Source organism: Falco peregrinus, chromosome 2 (genome assembly GCF_023634155.1).
Source record: "Falco peregrinus isolate bFalPer1 chromosome 2, bFalPer1.pri, whole genome shotgun sequence".
In the NCBI taxonomy this organism is placed as follows: Eukaryota; Metazoa; Chordata; class Aves; order Falconiformes; family Falconidae; genus Falco; species Falco peregrinus.
The window spans coordinates 3,848,880-3,863,599 of record NC_073722.1 but is presented as its reverse complement, the minus strand read 5'-3'; the positions used below and the strand labels follow the sequence as shown (position 1 = coordinate 3,863,599).

At 37.7% G+C, this 14,720-nt stretch overlaps 1 protein-coding gene across 9 annotated transcripts in view; it reads right to left on the bottom strand.

The window, feature by feature from the left end:
- The window catches only part of TENM3 (teneurin transmembrane protein 3), a 323,405-nt gene that overhangs the window by 62,057 nt on the left and 246,628 nt on the right, over nt 1-14,720 (bottom strand). For 6 of the 9 annotated variants that reach the window (XM_055796254.1, XM_027777400.2, XM_055796257.1 and 3 more), the window contains one exon: nt 2,480-2,506. The exons of the other annotated variants lie outside the window; for them this stretch is intronic. In XM_055796254.1, the coding sequence (XP_055652229.1) occupies nt 2,480-2,506 (27 nt within the window). The remainder of the gene's footprint in view (nt 1-2,479; nt 2,507-14,720) is intronic. 9 annotated transcript variants of the gene reach the window in all.

Here is a 14,720-nt window from a genome sequence, read left to right as displayed (position 1 = left end):
AAACAAGGGACACTTACTGGGAACAGGCCTTAAGAACAGCACAAATACTGTAATTGCACATGGAGTGGAACAGCAACATTACCTGGGGAATGTAATTCTTAACAAAGTGGCATCTTTGATTGGCCTGACACTTGAGACACCACTTACCTGTACAGGCAGGAAATAAATGCACCAATCCTCTAAATACCTGCAGGCCAGACAAAATTAAGTTTGTTTTTTAAATACTGGCTTTTGGCAAAGTAACAAGAGATGAGTGCATAGCGCAAACAGAGCTGGGTAAAATGATACATTTTTCTGTGCTCATAGAACAGATAATTATTTGCTCTATGCAGTATTGGTTACATACTGGCACAAATGTTTAAGCTCCCTGTTACTATGAACAAATCCCTCCAAATTCTTAAGCAGGACAATAGATATGATTTTAGGCACATAATAAAAGAGAACGTTAACTTTATCTGGTCTCAGAGTTGCCGTATATTCATGTGAAATTACAGTGTGTTAAATAATTGCACAAAGTATAGGCCAGTTTTAATGACTATACTTTATGCCAAAAATACATTCCTTTTCACAGAATAAGCAAAGCCCAGGAAATAGTGAAGCAGCTTAGCATCTATTCTAACAAACATTAGGATTCAGGCTGCATACGGATGGGACAGGACCAACAGGATTTCCAACTAAATGTAATAGCTGTGCGTATTTGATTACTTAGGACGGACAAAATGAAATACCATAAGGACCACAATAAAACATTGATAGACTGAACAAAAACACGGTAGTGACGTGCTTCAAGACAGATAGCAGAGAGTGATTTTTTGTGACAATCTCCCTAAGGCTTTTGTGCTGTTACCTTTATATCCTATCTTGTCTGCTTTTATGGCCAAGGAGGGAAAATTTGGGAAACAATTAAAATAATTTAATATATCCAAAATCGATAATTGTTTTCAGTCTAACATTTCATTAAAAAAAACAGTAACTGTCACTTCCTAGTGATGAAATCTGGCATGCAGCCAACATGATCTGTATGAGGATGACAACACTATAAATATGTAGATTTTGGTGTTCCTTATCTATGGCTATGACAAGACACTGACAGAAGCAAGTACAGATATGGCACTAAGTATCTTATGAGAAGGTGGCTACAAATCAGATATTTTTGGACACAACAATTTTCTGTAAACTTTTATCCAAAACACTTAAGTAACTGTCTAAATACTTCTTCACTTTGTAGAACTATCTTCATGAAATAATCTAATGACTCATCCTGGTTAGGCTTAGTTGAGCTTAGAACCATTTTTCAGAAGTAATGGTCTATTTTTTTCTTCTAAAGACTTCTGAACTTACTGACACCGTTCAACCACGTAGCTCCAAATTACAAACATTCCCAGAGTTTAAAGTTCTGAAGTTATAAAGGGTGCTTAACTCTTGTCAAATTACTCTTAGAAGGCAGAGGATTGAGAAAACCTCTTTATGAGGACAGGTGGTGATGCTATCGTTAAGGATACTGTGCTATCATGCCAGGCTGAGATTAGTCTTGCTACTCTTATTCTTTCAGACTGTAGCTGCTAATAGTATTTGTTCACGTACTGAGAGCTATTTGTTTCTTAATCTCTCTTCTGTTTAATTTATGGAAGACTTACATACTTAATTGCAATACTGACAGAGCGTTTTAGGAGTCAACTGGGTGCACTCAAAACTTATTGTGTGAAAGCCTGGATATTGCCATGAATATTGCCATATTCTAACGAAAAAAAACACAAATAAGGAATAGAGAAAGATACTCAGGGAAAGAGGGGTAGGAATATTTAAAACATTTTTCTAAATAATTTTTTCACCATAACTGAAGATACAAGAATCTTTGCTGTTTCATGTCAGGCTTTTGCATCCTTGAACCCTTTTAACTGAAAATGTTGCATAGCATATACAAGCTTTTTCTAGCTTCACGCAAAATACAAGTCATAATTTCCTACAGATGTTCTACACACAGATAAACAAAAGTTTAAAAGCCTGGGTATTCTATTGATCTGTCTATATATATACACACACATATCCATAATTAATCTGTTCTTTAGAACTAATGACACTTGTTCTGTGACAAGAGTATTGCTTTGCTTTGTTTCCTAAATATTTACAGTTTTGTAGGTAGAGGTCCAATGACAAAACTAACAGAGAAAAAGCACCAAACAGCAAACGAATACTATCTTCAGTTTCTGGTTCAAACAAAATCTAACACATGTATACAATTTGCATATAAACGTATAATTACTGATAAAACATTCGTCTATAACAAACAAGATTTCATTAAAAGTTTCCATTAAAAAATTTGAGATGAATTGAAAGTCATATGAGTTAAATCTATAATCCATGGAATGTATGTAAGAGAAGATTCTTTTGCCCAGGCTAGTGTGTTTGTAACTATATATTCATATAAAAAAAGTACATGTAAGTATAGGCATGTCATCAAAGAGCAAATATACAGTACCTTTCACTATCTTATCCAAATAGTGAGCTTGAGAATTAGAAAGAAAAAAAAAAAACAGACAGACATTTCAGAAGTGTCACATAAAACAAGAACTGTTCAGAATTCACATGCAAATCAAGCAGGTGCACCTGACATGAGAGGTCTTACATTACAAAATGAAAATGTAATTCAAAGCTTTTAAAAATGCAAGAAATTATCTTTTCAGCAAACATCGTCATGATTCAAAGAAACTATTTTAGAAAGGAGGCCTGCAGAAGAAAGAGATGCTACCTTTCGGAAACTATGTTTTTCTTCTGACTTCTCTTTACATGCTTTGATTTTTATGTATAACAAAAATATAATCAAGGCTAGTTGAAAATGTCCATTTTCAGCACAATGTAGGAGTAATTAGCTTACAAGCTTTAAAACACTGACCATACTGGAAGATCTTTGGTTTGCAGGTCATGTATGATTCTGACAGCATAACTGGCACTATCCTAATTCTGGCTGGATTAAAAGGATTTTTAGGAGGAACAGTTCTCTTCTGCTTCAGTTCAGCCATAGTTATTCTTCTGAGCACAAACATCAAGTATGCAAAGTAAGTTAGATCATATATATCGGGTGTACGAGGAGGTAGTGGGGTTAGTAGGTGGTGATCCATCTCATTTGGAAAAATGGGTGAAAATTAAACTTGGGCTTTAGATGGATAAAAATGAATAACACAGTATATTCAAGAATAGCAAGACTTTTGCTTTATGAAAATGACACCTGAAATTCTGCAAAAAAATTGAGGAGGCAGATGGGTGAATGACAGACGAGTACAAGATGGATTTAAAGCAGCGGGCTCTACTTGTAATACATGAAACACAGCAGAGACGGGTTATATTCCCTCACGTTCCCTTACTTTCAGGAAACAGACGTCAACTGCAGGTGTGTTACAGGGGTTAAACGTCATACAGCAAACCCAGGTAGGACATGTCCATCGCAGGCCACCAAACCCAGCCACCTGCACGGGTGGTGACGGAACATTACCGACCGCAGCAGTGGGGACATGCCAAGCTGAGTCAACAAGGCTAGAGTCGATCTCCTGGTTTTGCTGGACAAGGTCATTCAACTGGGCCCCCATGGGCTCTCTTTACTTTCAAAAATTGGCCTTTTTTAAATCCCTGCTGGGGATCTAGCAAGGATACCCTAGCAAGGACCCTGCTAGGATACTAGCAAGTACTCTGTCATCTGCTATTATTCTTCAACTTCGTGTTTTGGATGGGTAAGAAAGGCATTTCTAAGCACGGCCTTTCCTCTAGTTTGGATGAACGGGGAAAAAGCTCTTCCCAAGTCCAAGGAGGGAGATGATGAGATAGTCTCACAGTAGCCACGGTCACCTCTACAACTAAGAGGCAGAAACTTTCTAGTCCCTGTCTCTCAAAGAGTCAGGTGTCCACTGCACAGTTGTTTTTTTCTTTGTTCTTCTACAATGGTAAGGTTAAAGGGAGACGAAGTAAGAAGATGAAAACATCAATTACAGAACATTTAGAACAGTATCAACAAACTAAGTAGCTTTTCACATTAACCACAAACAAAAAGAAAAGTGATACAGTTGCGTTTCGGGGTGGATCAAATTCTTCTCTTACTCATGCAACACAATTCCCCGTGCTCCTACGCAGCTGCTCTTAGAACAGGGTGTAGTATGCGTGGAGGAAAAATTAAGCTTTATTTCATAAAATGAAAGCAATTAGGTCTGTCTGGGGAATGGATCTGTCCACCAGTGAAACATTAAATGCCTCCACAAATGTAGGGATAGGTAACAAAACAGAACGTAACAAAACCCTCCTAGGCAACTGAAAACACTGCAATCCCAGGCCCCCACATGCTATTTCCTTTCAGAAAATCAATCTGCATTAAAAAAAAACCGAAAAAAAATTTCAGAAAATGCTCTTTTAAGATATCTTGTAGCTAGTAGTCTTGTCAGTCAGTTCCAGACCATAAAACTATACCGATCAGAAAACAAGTGCTACCTTTCAGCATCCTTTTACTCATGGTCAGTTGACATTAAGGACAATGTTAGAAACTATTTTGGTTAACATGCAGCATCCTGGAAAAATCAAAAAGCAGAAAATGAGTGACCAAAACCAGTATAACTTTGCAGTGAAGTTTAACTACCCATGCTGTCTTCCTTACCTTCATGGCACTGCAATTGCAACTGAACCCAGCTCTGACTGGAAGTGAAAAATAAAACCCTTTTTTGCTCTGTATAGAGAATTCTAGGTGGGATTTGGAGCACTTCAGTAGGATAGAGCATCTCAGCAGGTGTTCCTTGGCAAGATATTTACACATCTGGCACATGTGGGTTATGTTAAGTCCTTAAATAGTCTAATTATAGACTAGACAATATACCTACAAGGGTTTTCTTGCAGGGTTTAAGACTGTGAAATTTAAAATCTTGCTATATACCCAGGAATAGAGGGACTTCATATAGCTCCAAATGGAATGAAGAAAAATAAAAATGAAGATATAAAATTTGTATATGTTCTAGGATAGTCAAAATCCACGAAGATGTAAATGGCATTCAAATTTCACGCAACATAAAATATAAGTAATGCTATCAATGTGTGTGGATATTTATATAAATATGTGGCATGTAAATGTATTTTACAAAGAACTGGTAAGTCAGGCAAATTGACATTTAACACTGCATATTTCATAACCAGTCAGAACCCTGACGTGTTTTTTTTTTTATTTAATGTCTCCCATTAGTTTCCCATCAGAGATGTAAGTCAATGCCTTCCTTAGATTATTCATATGCTACTTCCTCCAGGTATGACAGAATAGCCACAGAATAAAAGTACATATTAAATCCATTTATCCCAATCAGCTCCTGTTCAAATCAGCATGAGTCACATACCCGTTGATTTGATGTTCCTTAATTGGTACTTATAACACTGCTTTATTCTGATTATTCTGTCATAAAGGATTATAATGGTGACATGCTTCTAAATACTGTATAGCAAATTTATATTTCTATTAGCTTACATTATTATCCTCCACCAGACGTCTTCACCCATCATAATCTTTGTAACCTGTACACTAGACTACAACACGCCACACATCTTTTGTAGGGTATATATAGTCCCATTACAGTACCAACAGCTCCACAAGAGTCACGGGTTACTTTGCTGTAAGAGCAGAATTTCACCTCATAGTACCCCCAGCCGTGAAGCAAAAATACCAAAGAATGTGACCAAAGCCATGTCGATCAAGGTCTGCCTAAGTTAAAAACTAACTTTAAGGTTTTTTTTGCTTTCTACACTTTGAAAGTGTGAGCCAAACCCTTGCCTCCTCTCCACCAACACTATCGGCTTCCTTCCATCCTTCCTGCATTACAGCCTCTCCCTCTAACAGAAAATGGAAAGGAGAAATTAGAAACAGAGAACAGAGCCAAAGGGGGAAAAGGAAAAAAAAAAAAAAAAAAAAAAGAGATGAAGAAATGTATGCTACAATAACGATGAACACAGTTCCGCACCCTCCTGAGCAAGCTCTGCTTTGCTTACTCTCCTCATCTCCCACAACTCTGCGTAGCAATTCCCGTCCACTGGTGAACAACTGCATACATCTCTCTGCTGCTAACACAAACTTCTTGCTCTCAGACGTACATCTTCTACAGGAAGATGTAAACAACGTATCTTGCATCAGGTGTGTTTACACTTCTACATAACCTTGCACTAAATGTCATATAAGGAGATAACAGGAAAAAATGCCATCTTAATTTCCTGGTAGGAAAACTGACTGTAAGCAAACTATGGTATGTTGAATTTTCCTTAAGCTATCTATACATTTATTTATTTGTTCAGAGTTAGAAAGTTTTAGCATCTTAATATTTTAATCAATTTTTAAAATTTGTATAAAACTGTTCACAATCCGTATGACAAATAACACCCTGCCACCACCACATTACATTACACATTAGAGTGGCCAAGTCCAACAACCCCAAATTTAGGCAATGCTGGGTCTGTGGGTACCTGTGCAATTTTTAGACCCTTCTTCCTTTGTCAATGCACAGAGGTGACAAGTCCTCATTCAGCACTCATTCCCTCACGAACAACAAATGGCTCATGTCCCAGTGCAGGCACACTGTGCTAACCTCAACAAAGAAGTGGCTGTTTCCTTACAGACTTTCCTATCATCTTCCTCCTTAAGTCAAAATATTTAGTACAGTGTCTTCACAATACTGGGGTGAACACAGAAATGCATCCTTATCTCATTTTTGCCACCGAGCGACTAAGGAAGGCATGGAAAGATTAAAATGAGAAGTCTTCATCCACTAGGCTGCAAACACCTATGATGTGATTTTCCAGAATACTTAGAGTTATATGGGATTTCATACACAAACCAGCATTTTAGCAATTCACACAAAAGTCAGTCAGGTCCCCAGAAAATGAACAACAGTCAGAGGACACGCCTTTAAAGTTTGCTTTTGTGAATGACTAACAGAAAATACATGGTAGAAGCAAGGGTGGAATCCAGTTCTTCAAAATCATTCTTAATGAGGAGATCACCCTGTGCACCAGTCTCTGGCACAAGTGAAGTGGAGTTTTTGCATGTGACAGCCCTTCACAGCCTTGCAATGTTCTTAAATCATGTCTGTCGGGTGCAGAGGGAAAAGCAGTTGAAGATACCATTGAATTTTTTTATTACAGTGATACATATATACTATAATTAGTGTCACATCTTCTGTTATATAATGATAAGGACACGTAAAAGTGTTCTCTTGCGGCTTCCTAACTTTAGGTTCTTCATTTTGCAACTTGGCTAAAGTTCTTTTAACATGTTTTTTTGGCATTTCAAAGTTCTCAAGCCGTATGCATACAAAGTAAACTGGAAAAAAAGAAGGGAAAACACCCCAGAGATTCCATTCTGCGGTACTGCATTTTTTTTCCCAGTGAGCAGTGGGGCAGCTTTGATGAACCACCTATATCTCTGCCATCTGTGCTAACAAAGCGTTACGAACCGTACTTCTTACTCCCTGTGCAGCCAAGGAGTAGCAAGGGATGAGGCACATACTTCATCAGTGGTTTCACTGACACTTGCCAACAGAAGAGAAACTCTTGAGTTTCATTGCAAGCTTTAGGGAGCAAGCACTTTGGGTAAACAGGTTTTTGTGCTTTTTGGGTGGAACTGGTACAAAACACAGAGCTGACAGCTGTGGCCTACACCCTCTAACCTATTCAAGACTCGGTCTGTGGTGGTTTACTTCTGACCTGGCTACGGGAAAACTCTTTAAGTTCCTCTCATTTCCACCCAGCCACAGTTTAACTACCCTGACAATTCAAACATCTTTTGAACGTAAACAACCAAATATCCCTTGTGATACTTAAACCCAGTATTTCTTATTCCACTCACATCAGTCTTAAGAAATAATGTATTGATTGCTTTGAACAACTGCTTTTACTCTCAACAAGAGACTATAAAAAGCCATATGTGTCCATATGCAATTTCTGAGGAGCTCCGTACCTCTACCAGAAAACTTAAAGGAGCCCAGAATTCATAAAGTTTTAAAACCCACTGTTCTGGCCTGTCTTTAAAGCAGTTCACTCATGTCAAATGATTCATCCACTCCAGCCTTTTCTGAGCCTCTTCTGCCTGGTGAGCTGCTTCCTAACTTGAATTTGTGCAGTTGATTATTCTTACTTAAGCACAGAATCCAGCATTTGTTGAATTACACCTCATTTTTCTGCATAGTCGGTGCTATTTGTTAAAGTAATTTTAAATTCTTGTCCTGTCTTCCAAAGTGCTTGGGGGCAGCGGGCTTTGGTGTCATTTGCAAATGTAATTCTCTCTATTCATCACTGAACAGTACTGAAAGCACATGCTCTTCCACTGTAAGCAGCGCATGGTCGTCATCCCTTCCCTGCGTTTATAAGAACCTTGTCTTAGACATACCATATGTTCACAGCATTGCTGCCAATAGAGGAGGATTAAAAACACTCTTCCCTTTTGATAATTTTTCACTCCTAAATTCCCATCTTGCCCTCCTTGTAAAGGAGAATACATGGATGGAATAATAGTTTCAGGCAACCTTCTTTTTTTTCCTCTCCCTACATTGGCCAAAACATAATCCTCCCCCTGAAATCATACCTCCTTCTTAATTTCTGCACTTCTCTCCCAATGTTTACGTAGCCCTGCAGCAGAAATACCTGCTGTGTATGTTTCTGCAGAGAGACCCAAATTCACTGCGATTTACCCCTTGCCAAAACCGCAACTGTTCTTTGCAGCAACCATTTATGGTTTTTCATGTACAAAGGCATGTAAGCCCATTATCCTTCCGACTTTTTTGTTCTAGCGTCCATCCCAATTTTACTATGAAGTAAGATTTCTCATCAGGATTATGGGAAAGCCACATGCATCTTAGAATAAAAGGTACAGTTACTTCTAAGGATATAGTAGATGTAGGAAGTTTGGGACTGCTGATAAATTCATGAGCGGTGTTGTTTCCTATTAAACAACTATTTTGCTGGAAAAGGATTTAGAAGAAAGGGTATATGCCATTAAGGATTTAAAACTGTCCCACATGTACAGGCTGAAAAAACGGTCAAACACCTATTTGAGACCTCTGACAAACTTGCAAAGACCTGCCTCAGATGCAGGTAAAACCTGACATGCTAAGAACTGCATGAAAGATAAATTTGGCTTGAAAACATGTTAAGAGGATGGAATGGGATGGGAACCGTTATCATTTCTGTCTTTTTTCCTGACTGGAGTACTTTCAGAGTGTGTCTGACCAGCATGCAACTATACAACAGAACAAAAGCACTTACTTTGTCACCACTTCAGCTCAAGTAAGCTGTGCAACGTGCTTTAAAATTCTTCACATCTCAGAGGATTCTGCTGTTTTCTGAAGAAGTGCCTAACTTGAACTTCACATGTGGTCCTTATTTAAATGCAAATCAACCAATAAGCAATTTAAAGTATGCTAACAGATAATTTGTCTTTGAGATACTTGGTCTTGCAATGTGTTAAGGCCTGACCAATAATTCACTTTTTTTCACAGCTTCAGATATGCGTGCACTATTTTAAATTCACCTGGCAATTGAGTATTTTTATAGTTACCAAACACACAAATACTTAGCATATTGAGGGCTTGGCCTGGCAAATTAAAAACAAGCCCTTCAGGCACAGGAAAGATCAAAACCGTATTTGTTCTAAATTTCATGAAATCTTGTTGAACTGTGGTTATTAGTCCTCTGGGTGCCAAGAAAGTAATCTTTTCTTTTTCATGGAATTTCTGCATTGAGAATAAAAGTATAAATATTCTGGTGAAATCCAAACTCCAATGTAGTCATGTGTTTTGAAAGTAGGATTTCACTCACAATATTGTGGTAAACTAATTGCTATTTGATTTTATCTGAGAATAAACTGTTTGAATGGCAAAGGTCAGACGTTCATTCAGATCCAATCTTACTTTTAAGATGAAAGTTTTACTGAGGTATAATTCCACGAACTCAAAACTAAGGAAAAGCTTAAATGTAGGAATTCTGAGAATTACAGAATGTATTCATACAGCAGTAATTATTTTAATTTTATGGACAAAAATTTTCTTCTGATCAGAATTCTAAAATCTCAACAGAACCTTAAAATTTATTAAGAATTCTTGGCACGAATGCATTAAGGTACATTAAATACCTAGCACATTAAACCACTATGAAATATCAATATTCTCAGTAATTCAAACTTTGAAGAAAAGTAAACCATGCTTGGCAGCTTAGCATCAGTACTAAAATGACCGTAAAAATGGTCATCATAATACTGGTTATCCATGCTGCTCTGCCTCTAATCTGCAAATGTGGGGAAGATCAATCAAGCCCTCAAACTGGTCCATGAACTCCTTCAAAAATATATATTGTAATGATATATAGCCATATCAAATTTTCTATAAGCACTTCCTTTAATTAACAGGAGGAACACATTTGTCTTGACTCGCTCTCTGATCTTATAAAGAGATAAAGTGTCATTTCCCTGTAGTCATATTTGAAATCAGTAATATAAGGAGCCGTAAACCGAACATGCATTGAAGACAGCAGGTGCATACCATATAACTTAGTGGAGGAGATTACTTCTTTGCATTCCTTAACGTTAGCAGTACTGAGCTTACACTGCTCATGGTCACATAGAAAACCAGCACATAAACGCATTCAGGTTTGTCTGAAAACCATTTTTATCAGTCACCAGGACAGAGTCTGTACCAATGGAAACAGACTTAGGGAAGCATGCTCTAGATGTTATTTATTTTTTTCATAATTCTGATTGAAAGAAAGTAATTCAGATGACTTTCTTGCTCTTCCTAGCTAAAATTACAAATTTCTTGCTGAAGAAAATTTATTTTTTGGTTTGATTGGTTTGAATGTCATGTTAGTGTCCTTTCATGCCAAGAAAAGGGTTAAAATAAAATACTTTGCTGCCCACTGTTATTTTTTTCTCAACTAAAATTCAGGGGAAATCTTAGAAGATAAAACAATTGGATCCCAATTCTCGCCAGAATATAAAAACATGACAAGCTGCACACTCCTGCAGTGGACCACCACTGAATTTGATTTTCTATTCCATGTACCAGGTAAAGTAGCCTCGTGCAGCAGTCAAAACTAGCATGAAAGTACCACGATGCTAACTTTAGCCTTCCTGAGGGATTAATATGAATGCTTAATGACATTAATCTACATTTAGACCACTTATGTTTAACGACATGCTTTCCATGCATACATATATAAATATTAATTTTGGACTGAAAGATAATCGTTCAACATGATAACAATTAAACAGCTGTAATCTGTCTCGTGCTAAGTAATGGAGCTGCAGGCAAGCTCCATAAACAGATGGTCTTACCCACCCATGCTTAATGTTAAAGACTTTTTAAAAAAGAGGTGTTGACAAATCTGAGCAAGAAGGCATAGTTTTAATGCAAATTGGCCAATTTGCAATTTAGATTACTCTAAAACTAATTTGGTCTATAGAAAAAATTAAGCTGCATTGTAAAACTGAGATGTTAGACAGCACATAGATATAGCAGGTTCCCCACCAACATAATTATTTACTAATTTCATTCAGCTAACAGAGTTTAATGGAAAAGCAGCTGGAAAAGTATTCATATTTATGGGCTTCCTATGACAGTTCCTTAATGTACTCATGGTACATGCCAGTTATATCACAAAAAATAATAGACTTTCTGAAATGGTATCTGTTCCAATCTCACAAAACAACTACTCAGACAGGAGAGGGTCACTGAACTCATTGCAAGTGAGGACGGAAAGGAAACAAAAACATGTTTTAGCACAACTGTGTTATGAAAACTTAATTACAGAGCAAATTTTCATCCAGGCTATCACCTGGGCACCAGCTGTGCATATGTGGTCTTGTGTCACATTGAGATGCAGGTTGAGCTTCACAAAATAATATATGGATGTTCACCTCAGACCCACGAATGTCACTCCCAGACCAAATAAACAGCTGGCAGGTCATTTTCCATAGCTTTGCAGTAAACTGTTGATTTAACCTGTTCACACAGGGATACAGGCAATGGTAAAACATTACATTAAACCAATTTAGCAGGGCCTGTTGTGACAGGACAGGGGTAATGGTTTGAAACTAGAAGAGGGCAGATTCAGGCTAGATATAAGGAAGAATTTTTTTACAGTGAGGGTGGTGAAACATTGGGACGGGTTGCCTATAGAGGTGGCAGATGCCCCATCCCCGGGAACGTTCAAGGACAGGCTGGAGAGGGCTCTGAGCAGCCTGGTCTACTTAAAGATGTCCCTGCTCACTCACTGCAGGGAATCGGACTCCATGACCTTTAAAGGTCCCTTCCAACCAGAACCATTCCATGGTTCTATGATTACAGTTCTCAGGAGGGAAAAGACAGTAAACAATGTAGATGCCTTAAACTGTTTAGTATTTGAAACACACATTGCCAGTGTTTAGTTCAAACCTGCAAGATGCTAAACAATAGCATTAAATCTTGAGTTTTGTTAATTTTTATTAGATTCATTTCATCACAGTACTGAGCATGTATTTATCTGCTGAACATCTTTAAGATAAATATTTGGAAGTATATGTTCAGAGCAAAGACAATGACTTGCAAGTGTGGCCAACATCAGGTGTGGTACTGAAGTGGAATTACCCTGTGCCAGAGATGTGTAATGGAACAGGGGATATCGGCATCACACATCAGGTTTACTGCACTAGTCAAAACAATCTTGCCCACCTTAATATATGCATTGCTTCCAAAAAAGAAAAAAAAACCTCACCCTGATTTAGTCTATTCTGTTCTGTCTCACAAATCAAAGTATTGCAATCCTCAGCCTTAGGAAAATGCTAATGTTTAAGCCAGGTAAGCAGATATCTAAATTTTTTCTCAACACAAAAAGCACACCTTTGCAATCACCTATGATTTTGCTTTCCAATATCCTGAAGTATTGAAATAAAAACAAGAAAATGGTCTCTGGAAGCAATTAGAATTTCCTTTGGCCAAATTCCCATTTTATTATCTTGAAGTATACATAAAAATCACAGTATCTCAAGATGCAATCTAGGGTTTAAGAGATATTAGAGAGGAATAAAACTGAGGACTGCTTTTTTTTAATTAAGGAAATAAAGGTTTGGGTTTTTTTCCTTCTTCCTACCCTTTAACACATGTCAACTAATAATACAAACAGTGGGCTAACTGAAAATGAGACCGGACAGATAGTCAGCATTTAGAAATACATAAAAATCATTCGATGAGGTGCAAAACTTTTAAACTATTTTAAATGGCATTTATGCTTCACAAAAGTACCCTAATCTGTTTGATCAAATAAGTTAAGGATTCAGATGATTCAATACACATTCCAGCTAGCACCTCTGTGATTAATGCATATATATCTACTCCGTTTTGTGCATCCAGCTAGAGATCTGGCGAGCTATTCCCCTCCCAAAAAGTGATTAAAGTGCATTGCCCTTAAAATTTACAACTTCTTTGGAATATTTCTTTCACAAAGAAGTTGTAAATTTAGGCTGTTGCACTTCATGTGACTTCCAGCTAATAGCTGCAACAAACAAATATATCTGCATTTCTAAAATACTTCACACTACTTCAGCTAAATGGTTAATGACTTTTAGAAATAAGGAGGCGGTAATTGTTTATTTATAGAAGTATAAAGGAAGCGTGGGAGTCTTTCACACATATCACGTAAATACTCTGCTACCAAGCTGAGAGTTGTAAGCAGCATAAAATGCTACCAAGCTGAGAGTTGTAAGCAGCATAAAATGCCGGGGTTACAAATGAAGGGTGACAATAAAAAACTGGTTTGCATAGAGAAACATTCTGATGTCCCTTGTGTTCTGGAATTTATTGCTCAGAAAGAGCTGCTACTTACTTTAGGGCAGGTGAAAGAAAAGCAATTTGACCCTTCATCTGCCAAGCCGAGGAGGCAGCAATTTTTACTCCACTAAGTGGAAATACTCCTGGAAATGAGCAATAAAATGACCTCGTTCCTCCATAACACTGAGCTCCTGAAGAGAACAGCTCTAAGAGAAATAAATACAACAGCAGGCTAGAGCCTGTACCTCATTACTTGTCTTGAAGACTGTAAGGGCAATATAAACAAATCAAACTATCTTTACAGCAGCAGCCAAAAAGTAAACACCCATTTAAAGAATAAACAGGTGGGAAGACAGACCTGCTCACCCAGTGCTGAGGAAAAACTTGTTTGTGCTTAATATGTTGGAAAAATTGTTCAAGAGCAGTTCATCCGTGTATAACTACAACCCTTGAAATGCTGCCAAGGTCAGCGAGACCAACAGCAGCGCGATCTGCTGAGTAATTGCTTGTTGGCAAGTTAAAGCAGTGAAGGGAAAGGCTTTATCCTACTTCTAAAGATTTACTTTATTTTATTGTTCAGAAAGCGGTTCTCTCCCCATCTCTCTACTCTCTCTGTCAGCATGTTTTCTGGAAGCTCCTCAAAAACGTTAACCCTACCGACTCGCGCCCTGGGACTCTGCAGATGCACCTTGGTTCCCTCTCCTTCATGTGTCTCATTCTCATTAGCAAACAACAACAACAACAAAATCGATTGTGATTTCTGTCAAAAATAATTCACAAATCAATCTTACTACTTCACACCTGACTCCGTTCTACAAAACAAAAACTTGCCTCATCTTCTTGGCCCAGTGATGTGGGTATCAGTTAACAGAGCTGTAACAGGCCCTCGTTGTCCTTGCCCTGAAAGCTCACACCACT